Source organism: Liolophura sinensis, chromosome 6 (assembly GCF_032854445.1).
Source record: "Liolophura sinensis isolate JHLJ2023 chromosome 6, CUHK_Ljap_v2, whole genome shotgun sequence".
Taxonomy (NCBI): Eukaryota; Metazoa; Mollusca; class Polyplacophora; order Chitonida; family Chitonidae; genus Liolophura; species Liolophura sinensis.
The window spans coordinates 66,452,589-66,466,434 of record NC_088300.1 but is presented as its reverse complement, the minus strand read 5'-3'; the positions used below and the strand labels follow the sequence as shown (position 1 = coordinate 66,466,434).

At 37.1% G+C, this 13,846-nt stretch overlaps 1 protein-coding gene across 1 annotated transcript; it reads left to right on the top strand.

Moving 5' to 3' along the window:
- The first annotated feature begins 4,636 nt into the window (after positions 1-4,636).
- Positions 4,637-12,765, top strand: LOC135466873 (T-cell activation inhibitor, mitochondrial-like). Its single transcript, XM_064744627.1, is given in 10 exon segments — positions 4,637-4,925; positions 5,646-5,784; positions 6,494-6,638; positions 7,014-7,239; positions 7,696-7,919; positions 8,229-8,320; positions 8,842-8,952; positions 8,954-9,087; positions 9,861-9,992; positions 11,211-12,765. Coding segments are annotated over 10 exon segments (1,479 nt in total). The 5' UTR covers positions 4,637-4,899; the 3' UTR covers positions 11,461-12,765.
- Positions 12,766-13,846: the final 1,081 nt, after the last annotated feature.

The following is a 13,846-nucleotide window of genomic DNA, read 5'->3' as shown; positions in this document are numbered from 1 at the left end:
GCATAAACTGGTGTTTTTATTGAGGGATCTTTGTCATGTTGTATGTTTGGTTTAATGGGTTGGGGTCAGTCAGACTGCATGGTCGATATTAAAAAAAAAACCAAGACCGTCATTAAATTGATGTAGGCCTACTTCTTGTCTGTGTTCCCAGGATTTATTGTGACATGGAATATTTAAGAAAACGATAGGCAGAGTAGAGGCATGAACTTGCGATTCGTCAGAGTTACTCATTCTGATTACAATGGCCTTACCCCTATTATTTTGGTCACAAATAGTCAAAAGACCGACAGGAAAACTGCAGTCCACGCTGAAAAAGTAGTACTGAGTCTGAAATTTGTTCCAGAGTTTTCTCTGCGTTTCGCCAGTTTGAACCATATAATGGGTGTTCGTCCATTTTTTTAATGCAACCTTGTAATGCATGTCAACAAGATTTACACGTGTTTGATTTTGTTCAGCTGTTGTACACTCACACAGATGTTTCGCTTTTGGTGTATCTTCACTATGAATTGAACTTATTCTGTTAAAAGACATTTTTTATTTGGTTTGCAGATGCGTTTCGTTTTGTTCACTTTCTGTCAATTTCATTTCTGTCGGATAAGTTAAGTCTTTTGCGCTGTTGTGTAGCATCTTCTTGGTGATATTTGTCATGAGTTTTCTGTGGATGAATTTCCCAGGTATTGAGATCAGTAGAAAATATCTCACATTTGATTTTCCATTTACAGTCTAAATGGGCATGGTATGTGCGTCCTGAATTTGTAGTTATTGGTCGTGCTTTGTTATATTTCTTAAAGTACCTGTAACAAGGAGTACACGTAGGATTATCACCATTATTACTGTACCATTGTTGGCTTTTGCTAGTATGGTAATTTTAACAGACATTTTCATTTATTAAATTATGGCCACAACCAGACCAATCTAATAACTCTTCATTCTCGTCAAGAGAGGTGAGAAGTAAGTCCCAATCTGCTCTACATTGTTGTGGCTTACCAGAACACTGGACATGTAAACTTACCACAGGTATGTTTTCGTTTGGCTGATTGGGTTTATACATGTAATTTTCATCCAGTAACATTCTGTGGTAGAGGTACGTGTACCTTTGTGTAAGAGGTGTTTTCAGTTTTATCCCTATTGTTTGCAATATTATATGCATTCAGCTTTTCAAGACTGTACTCAGTTTCATCACGTTGGAAGTAATTACAACTGGAATCTTCTGGTCTGAAGTTGTTACATTTAAACTTTTTAATTATGGTCTTATTGATATCCCTTAGGCAAGAGACTTAAGCAGATTTTATTTTACCCTAGGACTTGAAGTCAATCTTGGTTTAGTATTTAAATACATATCAAGGGACTTGTCGTAGGATAGGTTGTACTGCTTATAATTTCGAGCTTTTGTTGTTGGACTACACCTAGTATTAGATGTCCATGTGTTTTTAACTTTGTGACACTCTGTAACTGTGCTGGGATTTTGTTGTCTTTTAATGTTTTTTACCATGAACGTGTCACTATTGATTGTTTACAAATTCAAGTTATCTACCATCTGCACATTTGAGATGTGGTTTGAAGTTTATCTTTTGATAAAGCATATGTACTGCTGATTAATGTTGACTGATATAGTAGCGTAATGTCAATTTCTGATAACATGAAACTTGTTCCAACGGACACAGCCTGGACAGCAGGGGATTGTTGGACAGCGTATAAATATCTTCGGTCGAAAGGGCATGCCAGATCTGAATTTGTCAGCTGTGGAATAAATACATGTATATCGATCGTTAGTCCAGCAGTTCCTGTGTTGTTCAGTTTCAGAAAGGTCTCAAGGATATTAAATCTTACTTGATATTATAGAGAAGATATCCCCTTTTGTATAAATGGTTGAGACATAAGGCTTTATCCCAAACCTCTCAGCGACCAGCATATGACAATCAGAAGACCATCCCCACGTTGCTATCCACTTCGAAGCCAAGGACATCCCCCAACAGAAGACACCATGCCATTTCATTTAAAACGGGATATGTTTAATGGACATGCTGACGGACAGTATTGGTTCCAAAAATATGTTCGGTGCTGCACGCTAAATAAATGGACAGACGAAATAGCACAGGCTGCATTTCCCATGTTTATCGACGGTGCCGAAGAAACATGGTACAAGAGTATTCCTGCGTCACAGATCGACATACTGGGCAAACTAAAAACCGAATTTCTTAAACGGTTCAGACGAGAGCAAGTATTTGACTTAACGATGTTGTCACGAAAACAAGGATGTGGCGAACCAGTTACTTCATACATACAGAAAATGAGAGAAATGGCCTTACACGCCAATCTGCCAGAACACTTATTAGTGCCAATCATTACAAACGGCTTAAGAGACAGTTTAAAGCGCACTGTAATGCCACAAAACCCCCAAAGCATGGATGAACTTTCACAAGTTGCAAGGAGTGCTGAGCGTACAGAGACAGCATTAGGTACCCCCCGAAGCCGAAGTAAACTCAACTTCGGCAACCTAGATGCAAGACATCACAGCTCGCCTAGATCAGCTCACTGCTTTAGTCATGGCAACTGCAACGAAGAGCGACCATCAGCGTGACCAGTGCAGACCACCACAGCATCGAAACTACGGCCAGCAACGACCATACAACAGTCCCAAACCACATGGACCATCGCATAATAATAGGAGCAACAGGGATCAATCACAGCAAAAGTGCTACAAATGTGGTGAGTCTTGGAAACCAAATCATTCATCTTTTTGTCGTGCTAAAAACTTGCTAAAACGTGCTAAAAACTTACTTGCAACAAATGTGACAAAATAGGTCACTTTGCCAGGTTATGTTTTTCTGGTAAAGACAATTCCAGATAGTGGTGTTCGCTCGTCCAAAGAAATAACACCTCCATGGGCGGGCATACTGTAGTTAACGGAAATGACAGGGGAAAACGAAAATCAGGTATAAATGAAACTGCTGTTAATGTAATAACAACAATGGGCCGAAATACAATTTCAATACAAGTAAATAATCACAAGTTCCAAAGCTTGGTGGATACCGGCGCCTCAGTATCCGTAGTCTCAGAGAAAATGCTGTTCAAACTTTTCCTCCAAAATGTGGAATAGTTTTATATGCTTTAAGTATTTTATCTTTAGCAAATTTATTTCTTCTGGGAGGTTTCTGCCTACTAGATGTAGGAACAAATTAGGCCACAGGGCACAGATTGTGAATCCTTTTATTCCTGCTACTCCACACACATTACCGCAGAGGATAATATGGGGCACATTTTCCAGACATGCATTTGTGATTGCAGTGTGTTTTCGAACATGTTGGATCATGACACATAGCTATCTCTAGTGTATTCAGTTGTATTCCACTTCTAGCAAGCCCCTTCTTAAATAGATTCAACAAAATTGCATGAATTCCTTGCCTAAAGAATCTGCATATACTACTTTATTTTGTTGTGGAAAGTAGGTGAAAAATACAAAATGATCACCGGTTTGATCGTGTGTTGTTTTGCCACACGAATCATATTTTACCAAAAAGCTATAAATTAATCTCGCATTTGGGGAGGAAGATTTTGACTTCAGCTCAACTAATGATTGACTGACTTCAGTTGGGAAAGTGTCAGTCGCCAAATGAACATAGGAACATACTGCATCGTTACATTGTGTATTTATTCCGCCTGTTCTGTGGCTAATTAAGAAATTTGACATCCAAGATTCACCCGTGGGTGTAGCCAGATCCTCAACATAGACTGACCGAGTGTGCATGCTAATAAATTTTTCTCTGGTGAATTTTAAAAGAATGTTTGCAAATTCATTTAACTTTGCTTCCGACAGAGGTGCTTGTGTATTAATTTTCCGAAAAGAACTGCATGTTATCCAAGCCTTGTCAGTTTTCTATAGATTGCCTTGTACATTATTTTTAATTTTATACAGATACCTGATATCAGAAGTACCAGCAACACTAAGTAATTAATATAAAAATTATTATATATTTAGGTCCTTGTGTGAACTTGAAATTAATATTTATAAACTGTTAATGAAAAGCTTTTTATTTGATTACATATGGATACAGTACAAGTTGGTTTTACTTGATAAAGGCGCACTTAGTACTAGATAGAATTTATTAAGTTACATGTGCTCACAAAGCAGAAAGAGGGAGGTTAGTTTGAATTCAACTCGTGTTATGATATTATTGGCTGCTTTCAGGGTGACATTATGATTTCTAAATAAAATTGCATTATCGGTAAAAATAACATTGTCTTGTCTTTATGTCTGATTTATTCATTCTGATGCATGCTTCAGGAGTTTGTTGTATAAAGCAACCAAATGACGCATACACTTGCTTGTGAGTGTGGAAATATAGTTAATGTCCAGCGGACGTTCGCCGGCTGTTGGAAGTAAATTTTATTTCTGATTCTGATGGTGAATTTTGCTCACTCACTGAGCAAAATATGTCCTTTGTAAATATTTGTTGATAAGTTTCGATGGGGAAAATGGACACATTAAAACCATATGTAGCGGGTAATGATATAGTTGCGATATCTAGTGGCAGGGGGAGATAACCCCGCATGAGCAGCCCGTTTCAATGTAATCACGTGATTAAGGCCCTGTTTTTCGAGGTGGAGTGCAAGTTTCGCTTGATTGCTTCAGACTGACTGAAAGGTTGTTTATACGACGTCAAACCCCAGTCATACATACATATTTACACACCTGGGTTCGGTGAAGGTCTACGTAAAGTTGTGTTCAAGGAACGTAACTCTGAAAGACATTTATTAATGTAGATTAGAGCGAGGCAACTTTAGAATGCTTGACCGGAAGTCACTGGGCTAAAACATCGGCTGCTTTTCGTTGTGTTGACAGTTTGATGATGGCCACCTTACACAACAGAATACTTGGATTGAGATGAAAGGCATATTATGTTAGCAAGAACTATTTATTTCAGGTATTTTAAATTTTGCTCCGCTTGAATGCAGTTTTAACACAATTTTTTTACCTAGTTTACTGACTTTTGGCTGTCCATCGAAAAAACCTGACACGACTTACTCCTCATACTACCTTTACATTTGAGCTCGTGGTTATCCGATAGGTTTATGGGGCTATGTATATACAGAAACATAAACATAGCCCCAGAGAGCCACATTTCCAAATATTTTCTACCATTGACAGAAAATATGCATAAAATAGAGGAGTTATTAAGAAATATGTAATTTGCCTTAAAAATGAACAAATTCTGCTCACTCTTGTTGACATATTTTGCTTCATTCTTTTTTAAACCATACTCTTTGCTTTGTAATACCTTTTCATTTATCTTTTGTAAGGCATTGCTTAACTTTTACAGGTACAAGGTGCAGGGATCTGTTATGCGCTCAGTCTTAAATTTGAATTAGTACAATTTAGTCATCATATTATGAATTATTTATATTTAATTGCCTAGGTACTGAGTGCTGCAGTATTGCCCCGAGGGCAACTTTATGTAAGCAATATGAATATAAACAATTCATAACAGTTTTATAAATTGACAGATTGACCCCAAAAATTTGACTGACTGACTGTATGATGGAATGACATACTTACGGAAGTGCTGGATAGCAGCTAAAAGTGCCGTGATCTATATGATATGATAGTTTAATGGTTTAACAAAAAGTGCTTTCTATATTTGCAGACATTTGAATATGGTGATCGGTGTTGGTGGGTATACCTGCTCTATGCGCACACTGACATCTGGACAAACAGCTACAGCTTTACGACCATTCCTGTTTGCTGTTCACCCAGACCTCTTTGGACAGCATCCAAGAAAACGGGTATTACAAAATAAGTATTTAGAGATTTTCAGGTACAGTTAAACTTTGTACCTGTGAATCAAGAATATCTTAACAGCAAATCCCATTCTGCTTAAAGATAGACCTCATCTGTATCATTTTATTTCACACACATGTTATTTACATATTTATTATTTGTTCCAATAATGGGAAATTTTCTCCAACTGACTGATTTCAGACTTTTGGGTTTAAAACTGTAAAAACCAAAGGCAACAGATTTCATCAGAACAGATGATTATTAATGTAATCTGGAGGTAGGGTAAGGCTTTTTCAGAATTTCTGGAGAAATTTCGGACTTTTTGCTGACCATCAATTCCCATAGCTGAATACTATTCTTTGGATGTTGAACTGGTACATGTAGATAATTGATGTAGCTATATTGGCCTGAAGTGGTGAGATGTAGGTTTAAAAAAAAACTTTGATGTATAGTATTCTTTTAAGCGTTTTTTCAGATTTTGTGCTCAAATACAGGAGCTTGTCCTGCAAATGTTTTTTTCATACCTGTGTGAACGGTTGGAAATTGTAACACATCAGTTCTGAAATCTTTCCATCATCAATGAGTTCCAAGATTCAGTGAGTGTAACACTGCAAGTTGAGTCACGCTATGTATATGTATTGTGTTCTGTTCTTACAATGTACCGCATCACTACCCAATCCTTTATTATTTTACGCTTTCTCTTGGACATGACAGGCAGTGAATGAAGATTCCTTGAAGAAGCTGAATGAGTATGTGACAGCCCTTCAGGCAGGAAGACCGGTTAAGCCAGTGGAGGTTACGTTCCATGTCAGAGCCTCTTCCGAGGAGGATGAAACAGACCAAAGTCTCAGCAGTTCTGGTAAGAAATACAAGAGAAAAGAGCAAGAATGACATATAATTGTCATGAAGGTGTATATATTTTCACATGTTGGGAAGCTATTTAACAACTGTGAGAAAAAAGTACACAAATAGAAATTTAAACTCATACTGTACAGTTCCTCTATGGACACTAATTTTAGCCACATACAATATACATTGTATTAAGTTTTTTTTTTTTGATATAGCACTATAGAATTGGGAATAAAGCATAAAGTACATAAACCACACGCATTCTACATGGTAAATTGAATAATAACATAATTAGCACAACTTTGAAGAGATTTTCTATATGTCATGCAAACAGTATTGTTCTTCAGATACTTGACATATTTACAATGGTTATTTCTCATTTTAGCTTTGCGTGAAATTCGTCTGTCTTTGAAGTCCCATGACTTGACTTTGGTTGTTAAGGATATCCTAAAGAGCTGTAACCTTCCACTGGATTATGTAAATGAGGTTCAATCTGACCTATCGGACTCAAGCTTTTCTCGACCAATTAAATGGCATCACACATATTACACGTATACTGGAAAGGTGAACCCAGAACAAGCGATTCGCAAAGCTCCAGGTCAGACTTTAAGGTAGGCTAACAATTAAAGGTCAGTCAGGTGTTTATGATACTTGAATTGGTTCTTTTCATGATTGTGTGGAATATTTGCATGTTACCTGTGTTTTGTGGAATTGTGGAAGTGTGGAATTTTTGTGTCGTATCTAGTGAAGGGCAATTGTTTACTCGAATGACTGTCATATAATTAATATAAATGAATGGTGTTAAACACCAGTCAAATAAACAAGTGGGCTTCGCCAGTAGTGTGGAGAGTGGGTAGTGCGGAAGTATGTGGGTAGTGCGGAAGTAAACTGCCGGCAGGACCTTGACACCATTTTATTGATAATCATAAGGACGTCACACATAGAAACTAATACAGTGTAACATGATTGTAGATGTGGCGCAGCAATAATTTTTGGATGTAACAATAGATTGAGGTCCTGCTTTACACTAGTGCAGTGTAATATGTGGGATTCTGTTCAACCTTCAGAACATGGCTACGGGTGAATGCTGAGAGAGCTCGGGATGGTCAGAGGGCCACTAAGCCTGTAAAGGAAGAGGTAGACAGAGTATGCAGTGAACTTAAAGAGAAGATTGGCTTGGCTGAAATTCGCTGGGCCAGCCCATGGGGTTTTAGGTTTTTTAGAGGCTGCCTCCGAAGTTTTGAGCAGATTTACAAAGAACACCCTGAAAGGATTAATTCCATGCTCAGAGGTTAATTTGAACATTTAATGTTTTTGTGTTTCTCCTCTTATACTTTTCATTTTCTCCCAATGTGTGACAAAAAAAAAATGAAAAAAGAAAAGAGATGGTATAAATTAAATTGAATTTTCTTGTTTGATGTGTGGAACTTGATATCTTAAAACAAAGCAGATCATTTATTTCTCTAATAAAATGGCTCGCATTTATTAAAACCCATTGAGTAAGCTGGTAAACTTTATGCGTAAGAATTTTGTCCTTCTGCCCATATATTTTCAGGAAGTACTTGTACATGTATTTGAATTGAAGCTTATATTTCTACAGGTAGAACGTTGGTGTTTAGTAATTCAACAGGTTATTGTCTCCATGGTGATGTCTTCCTTAGCAGTGAAGATGTACCCACAGACTGGATGAAGGTTAGCCTACTTACCAGTTTCAAAAGATGATTTCAACATTGCTCTTATTCATGCAGCTCATGTCCACATGGATGAACCTTTCAAACTTCTTTTATGGCTTGCCCTCTCCAAACTGTGACACTGTCTCATAATGTGTGTATGTTACATATTATGTACACTCTACCCCAGTGAATTTTTAAATGACTATGATAATGTACATTGTAGTTGAAATGTTCATTTTATGTGGATAATTTTCCTTAGAAATGTCCTTTATATTTTTTTAATTGAATCAAAGCCTTTTTTTAAATGGTTACGTTCGTCAGATCAAACAGTTTGGTTTTTTGTAGGGCCGTCTTTAAAATAATGCAGGAATTATTAATAAAACATGTAGTATATACACATTTTGCAGTTGCAAAAATATGAAGGAAATCAACAATACAAAGTATGTGTTAATATCAACTGTAATCACAATTTATTTTTCATTTTTTTTTTCATCTGGAACAAGTTATTGTTTTGACTGACGCTTCTATTTAACCCCTCAGTTGATTGCATCTGTTCCTGCCTATGACACAGTATTAAGCAGATTGCCTTATATGGAGGATCAGCTGTCAGAGCTACTGAGTAACATCCAGCTGATACGACGACGACATCAGCAGAGAACTGGTGACTGCTCCTCATTACGAGGTCATGCTCAACAGACTGATCAACTCACTGCGCAGAGCCCAGGATAATGTCACCGCCAAGTTCTTTGCTGAGGATTTATCTCATTTAGAGCTTATCATTGACAGGTAACATACCAGTACGAAAAAAGGTTGTAGATTTCGAGCTTATGGTTGACAGGTAGAAAAAAAAAGGTGGCAGATTTCAAGCTCATCGTTGACAGGTAGAAAAAAAGGTGGTAGATTTAGAACTTATCGTTGCCAGGTACAAAAAAGGTGTTAGATTTTGAGCGTAAGGTACAAAAAAAGGTGGTAGATTTAGAAACTTACCATTGCCAGGTACAAAAGAGTTGGTAAATTTTGAGCTTATTGTTCAAAGGGGAAAAAAAAAGGTGGTAGATTTAAAACTAATCGTTAACCGATACAAAAAAAATACTTGAATTTTGAATTTACATGTAGTTCAGGCACAAGTTAAGATTTGGCAAGGAGTTACGAATGGCATGGAAAAGTTTAGGATTCTCTGGATAACTAATATATTAAAAGAAAGTGAATGCCCAGGTTGATGATAATCTTTCGTTGTCGTTGAACTCATGCCCATACAAACAGGATTAGTTTCTATTTTCAGGCTAACCCTGGATACCCACAACTGTGTTACTATTGATTGGTTGTATGCATTAAGATATTCTTTTTGTCATCATGATGCAGAAGAGTAATTTTTAAGTTGATTGTTTTAGAGAAATATGTAAATTAGATTATACCACATTTTCACAACCTATTCGCAAGGGGTTCAGCTTGCTGCATGATCTCTTAACTCTACAACATTGCCCTGACCTATACGAGCATAAAAGCCCATAAAGCATTATATATTATAGCAGTTTGTGCTTTACTTTTGTTTTGTATAGTGAAGAAGGTCCCCTGACACTGACTCCCATGGGCCAGTTCATTGTGCCAGCCTCACAGCCTGCCAGCCTGGTAATAGACTTCATATCCAGCAACAAAACAGAAGCTGCTTATATACTGTCTGCATTACCAGCGTAAGTCAACAGGTTCATTTTACTGTGAATAAACTAAAATTTCCTTTTTCACTAAAGTACACGTTTTGCAAGATTTTGAGAGCTCTGTTGAGGTATTTTGAGGTTTTTTTTGGAACGTGAGATAATAAAAAATGTATGTTTCAGCACTGAAAGTAATAATTTGCTACATATAGAAGCCTCTAAAAATCCAATTTTGGGGGGCAAAATTTTAGATCATTTAGCTTTCACTGCCTTGTTTAGTTACTGTGGACAGGTTTAAGATGAAGGTATGAAAAGAACTTTGATTGATTTATTTATTTATTTATTTAATTGGTGTTTTATGCCATACTCAAGAATATTTCACTTATAAGACGGCGTTATGGTGGGTGAAAAGCGTCCAGAGCCTGGGGGAAACCCACTGCCATCCGCAGGTTGCTGACAGACCTTCCAACTTATGGCCGGAGAGGAAGCCAGCATCAGCTGGACTTGAACTCACAGCGACCGCATTGGTGAGAGACTTATGGATCATTACGCTTCGCTAGCGCGCTGACCAACTAAGCCACAGAGACCCCAAAAGAACTTTGACATAGAATTTATAGATTTGCCCGCTCTCATTGCTTATGAGACCTTAATATTGAGAAGCGGGTGAGCAGTTTGCTGCAAGAGGTCTGGTTTCCTCCACTTAAAATACTGATTCTTGAGTGTGGCGTTAACAAACAATCAAATGCATAAAAATCCTAGCACCAAATAGAATAATGAGGGATTTGAAGATAGACACATTACATTTCACAGTTACTGCAACTGCTTAAGTGGCCTAATTTTAAGGGAGCATCTGCCTCAAAGTCGGGAGACCCCTATATGAAACCCTGGTCGGGTCATACCAATGACTTTAAAAATGATACTTGCCACTGCCTCGCTTGGCACTCAGCTCTGAGAGGCTAGAGCAGTGATACATGACTTGTCGGCCCGGTGTCAGTATAACTTGACTGGGTGGGGTGTCATGTCTGACACAGCATGATACTTCAATGGCAGCAGCACTTAGGCGGCATGAACACATTTTCTCCTTGTTGTCAAACCCCAAGCATACATACATACATGCATACAAAAGTTACCATATCCCATATAATGGTTGGCATAACGTACTAATAAAAATTAGTTAATGAATTAATGACAATATTGTCTACTTATAAACCAAATTATTCAATGTTCATTGAGTTTAGTATCCCTCTCTGTTTGTAGGAGTCTTGAAAAGGAATCATCAGCAGTGAATGAATGTTTGGCTGAGTTGGAGCTGCAGTCTTTACTGAAGGATGAAAATATCACAGCCTTACAGATGGTGGATTGTTGTGAACGGCTTCTTGAACATTATCTTGAATTTGGCCATGGGCTCAGGGATGCCTGTTTAAAGATTTCCCATTACTACTCTGTGTTACAAGATGGCCAAATACTGATTCCATGGGACTGGAAATTAGAATCAGACTTCAGTTGAAAGTGTTACATGTACATAGAAAGAGGCTGATTTGTCATGTGTTAAACGATGTAAAATTTCGTCCAAAGCAGATGAATTCTGTAAAGCAATACCTTTGGTAGTGGAAGTCACTTTTTTCCAATGGGATATAACCCTACCTTCCAGTCAGTAGAACTCTCAGAATGGGGCAAATTGTTTAAATAGGTTATTTACCATTTGTTGCTATGTGAGTGGTGCTTAATGCCATATGCAAAAGTACCCTGAATGACCTTAAATTTCATCCATGTCTAACTTGCCCATTCTTACTGATTCTGCGAGTTCTGTAGAGTTTTATTGAGAAAGGTGTTTTGATCTTTGCTTGGAACATGGGATGATATTGTACTGGAAATTTGTAAGTTTCAGCACCAAAAGCAATATTTTATGACATTTATTTGCCTATAAAAAAGCACTTTTGTGGCTGAAATATTAGGTCATTTATGGGATATGTTCCTTACATGACAGGGGTCAGGTTTATAGGGGAAAGAAATGAGGCAGACCTCTTAACTTAAAGCTGGACTGGCATTGTGTGTGCATGATTATTTATACACAGACATAATTGTGGCAATAAAATTTTATTGATTATTTGTAATTATTATTTGTAATAATTATTTATTATTATTATTTGAAACAGAATAGTGAAGGAATATGTATTTTTACTAGAATAAAATATGGTGACTGGCTTACAAGCTGTTACATATAGATACATATTCTCCTGTACAATTTAGAACGTTGTATAATGAAGTGTTGAAATAATTTTTGATATTTAATGAACACTTGGTCTGTAAGACTAGGCACAGAAATCAGCTATGCAAGCTCCTATGAACTCATATACATGTATATAGATCATGTATCAGCAAAAATGCTTTTGTTGATAGACCGCATCATACAGTATACACCCTGCCCCAACCCTGCAAAAATTAACTCTTCCTTTTATAAATTGGTAACACCTGAAAAATATCTGTGACCATGTATTCAGTTGACTTTGATATATTTATATCTATTTTTTCTTTTTTTTTTTGAGAAAATTTTTACAACACATTGATAAGCGTGAATTTACTATGTTCTGTCTTTACAAAGCTCAGTAGTGACAAATAAAATGAAAGATGATAGGTACATGTTCTGATAATTTTGTAAGTATTGGGCTGTTACAAACTTTCAGTGATCTGAGAGACACCTGGATCAGGGGCCTGTTTTACTAAGGTATCACAAGATGAGCCTGGCTGAGGATCTCAGTAATGAAGCTCACTTATTTGTAAACTATGAATATTAAATCACATGTTGATTCCATGTATTCTGTGTTCATCATTTTTGTTTCAAAACTTCAGACTTGGCTTGGCCTCATTTGGTGCCCAACATGCTGCTAATTGATGTAATGGCCAGCCCAGTGTCATTATAAGACTACTGATGGATGTTATGCCTGATATCTTCAACATGGTATTCCAGTGCAGCAAAAATGGTCAACATTGAGACAATATGTTACCAGGAAACAAATTGAAAGCATCATTAAGTACCAAGCAAAAGAATATAATTATTGAAGAAACACATCCCTTGAATAGCAAAGAAAGATAATGTAACATCTACAGTATTGAGAGCTGCCATCACGTTGAATGGGTGACTGTATCCCACTGGAGTGACCAAGGACTATATAGTCAATGGTCTTGCACTACTTGATCCTTTCCGTGAAAACAGTTTTTTAATGTATAAAACCAATCTCAAGCATTGTCTCAGCCAAAACTATAAATATTATTCTCAAGGCTTCATGGTGTGACCATTTGTGTTCTACAAATGTGTGCATATCTCCTGGAGGGTTGATCAGTGGTCTGCCACAGGTTGGTGGTTTACGCAGACAGGTTTTCTTTGTTTTCTCCACCTCTAAATACTGATTACCGCCATAATATAAGTAAAAAAAATTCTTGTATGGCATTAAATAAGTTATATGATAAATATAAGGCTTCGACCATGTCTTGGGGTTCAGAATTTGGAGAAAAGAAAAAGATTGACGGGAAGAGAAATGCTGAGCTGTTGTAATTTCGGGACTTCAAAGCTGTGATATATGTCAGAGTAATGCTGCAGGTACATCCGAATATTTCTGAAGGTGTAAGATTTAGATCTGTCAGCGGTGATCAAGATGTATAATGCAAGATCGAAGAATGAAAATTAAAATGTACATGTATGTATTGTACAATATGCAGCTTTTTCATGTGTGTGTGGTGGGGGGGAGGGGCGGGGGAGGGAATTTTGTACTGATTTGAATTGATTGTAAATCTAATTTCTTTAAATGTTTTACCGCTTCCTCATACAGTGTGAATTTTATACTACCCATGTATTGATCGCGCGTGGACAAATCATTTCTCACGTGACCTAAGCA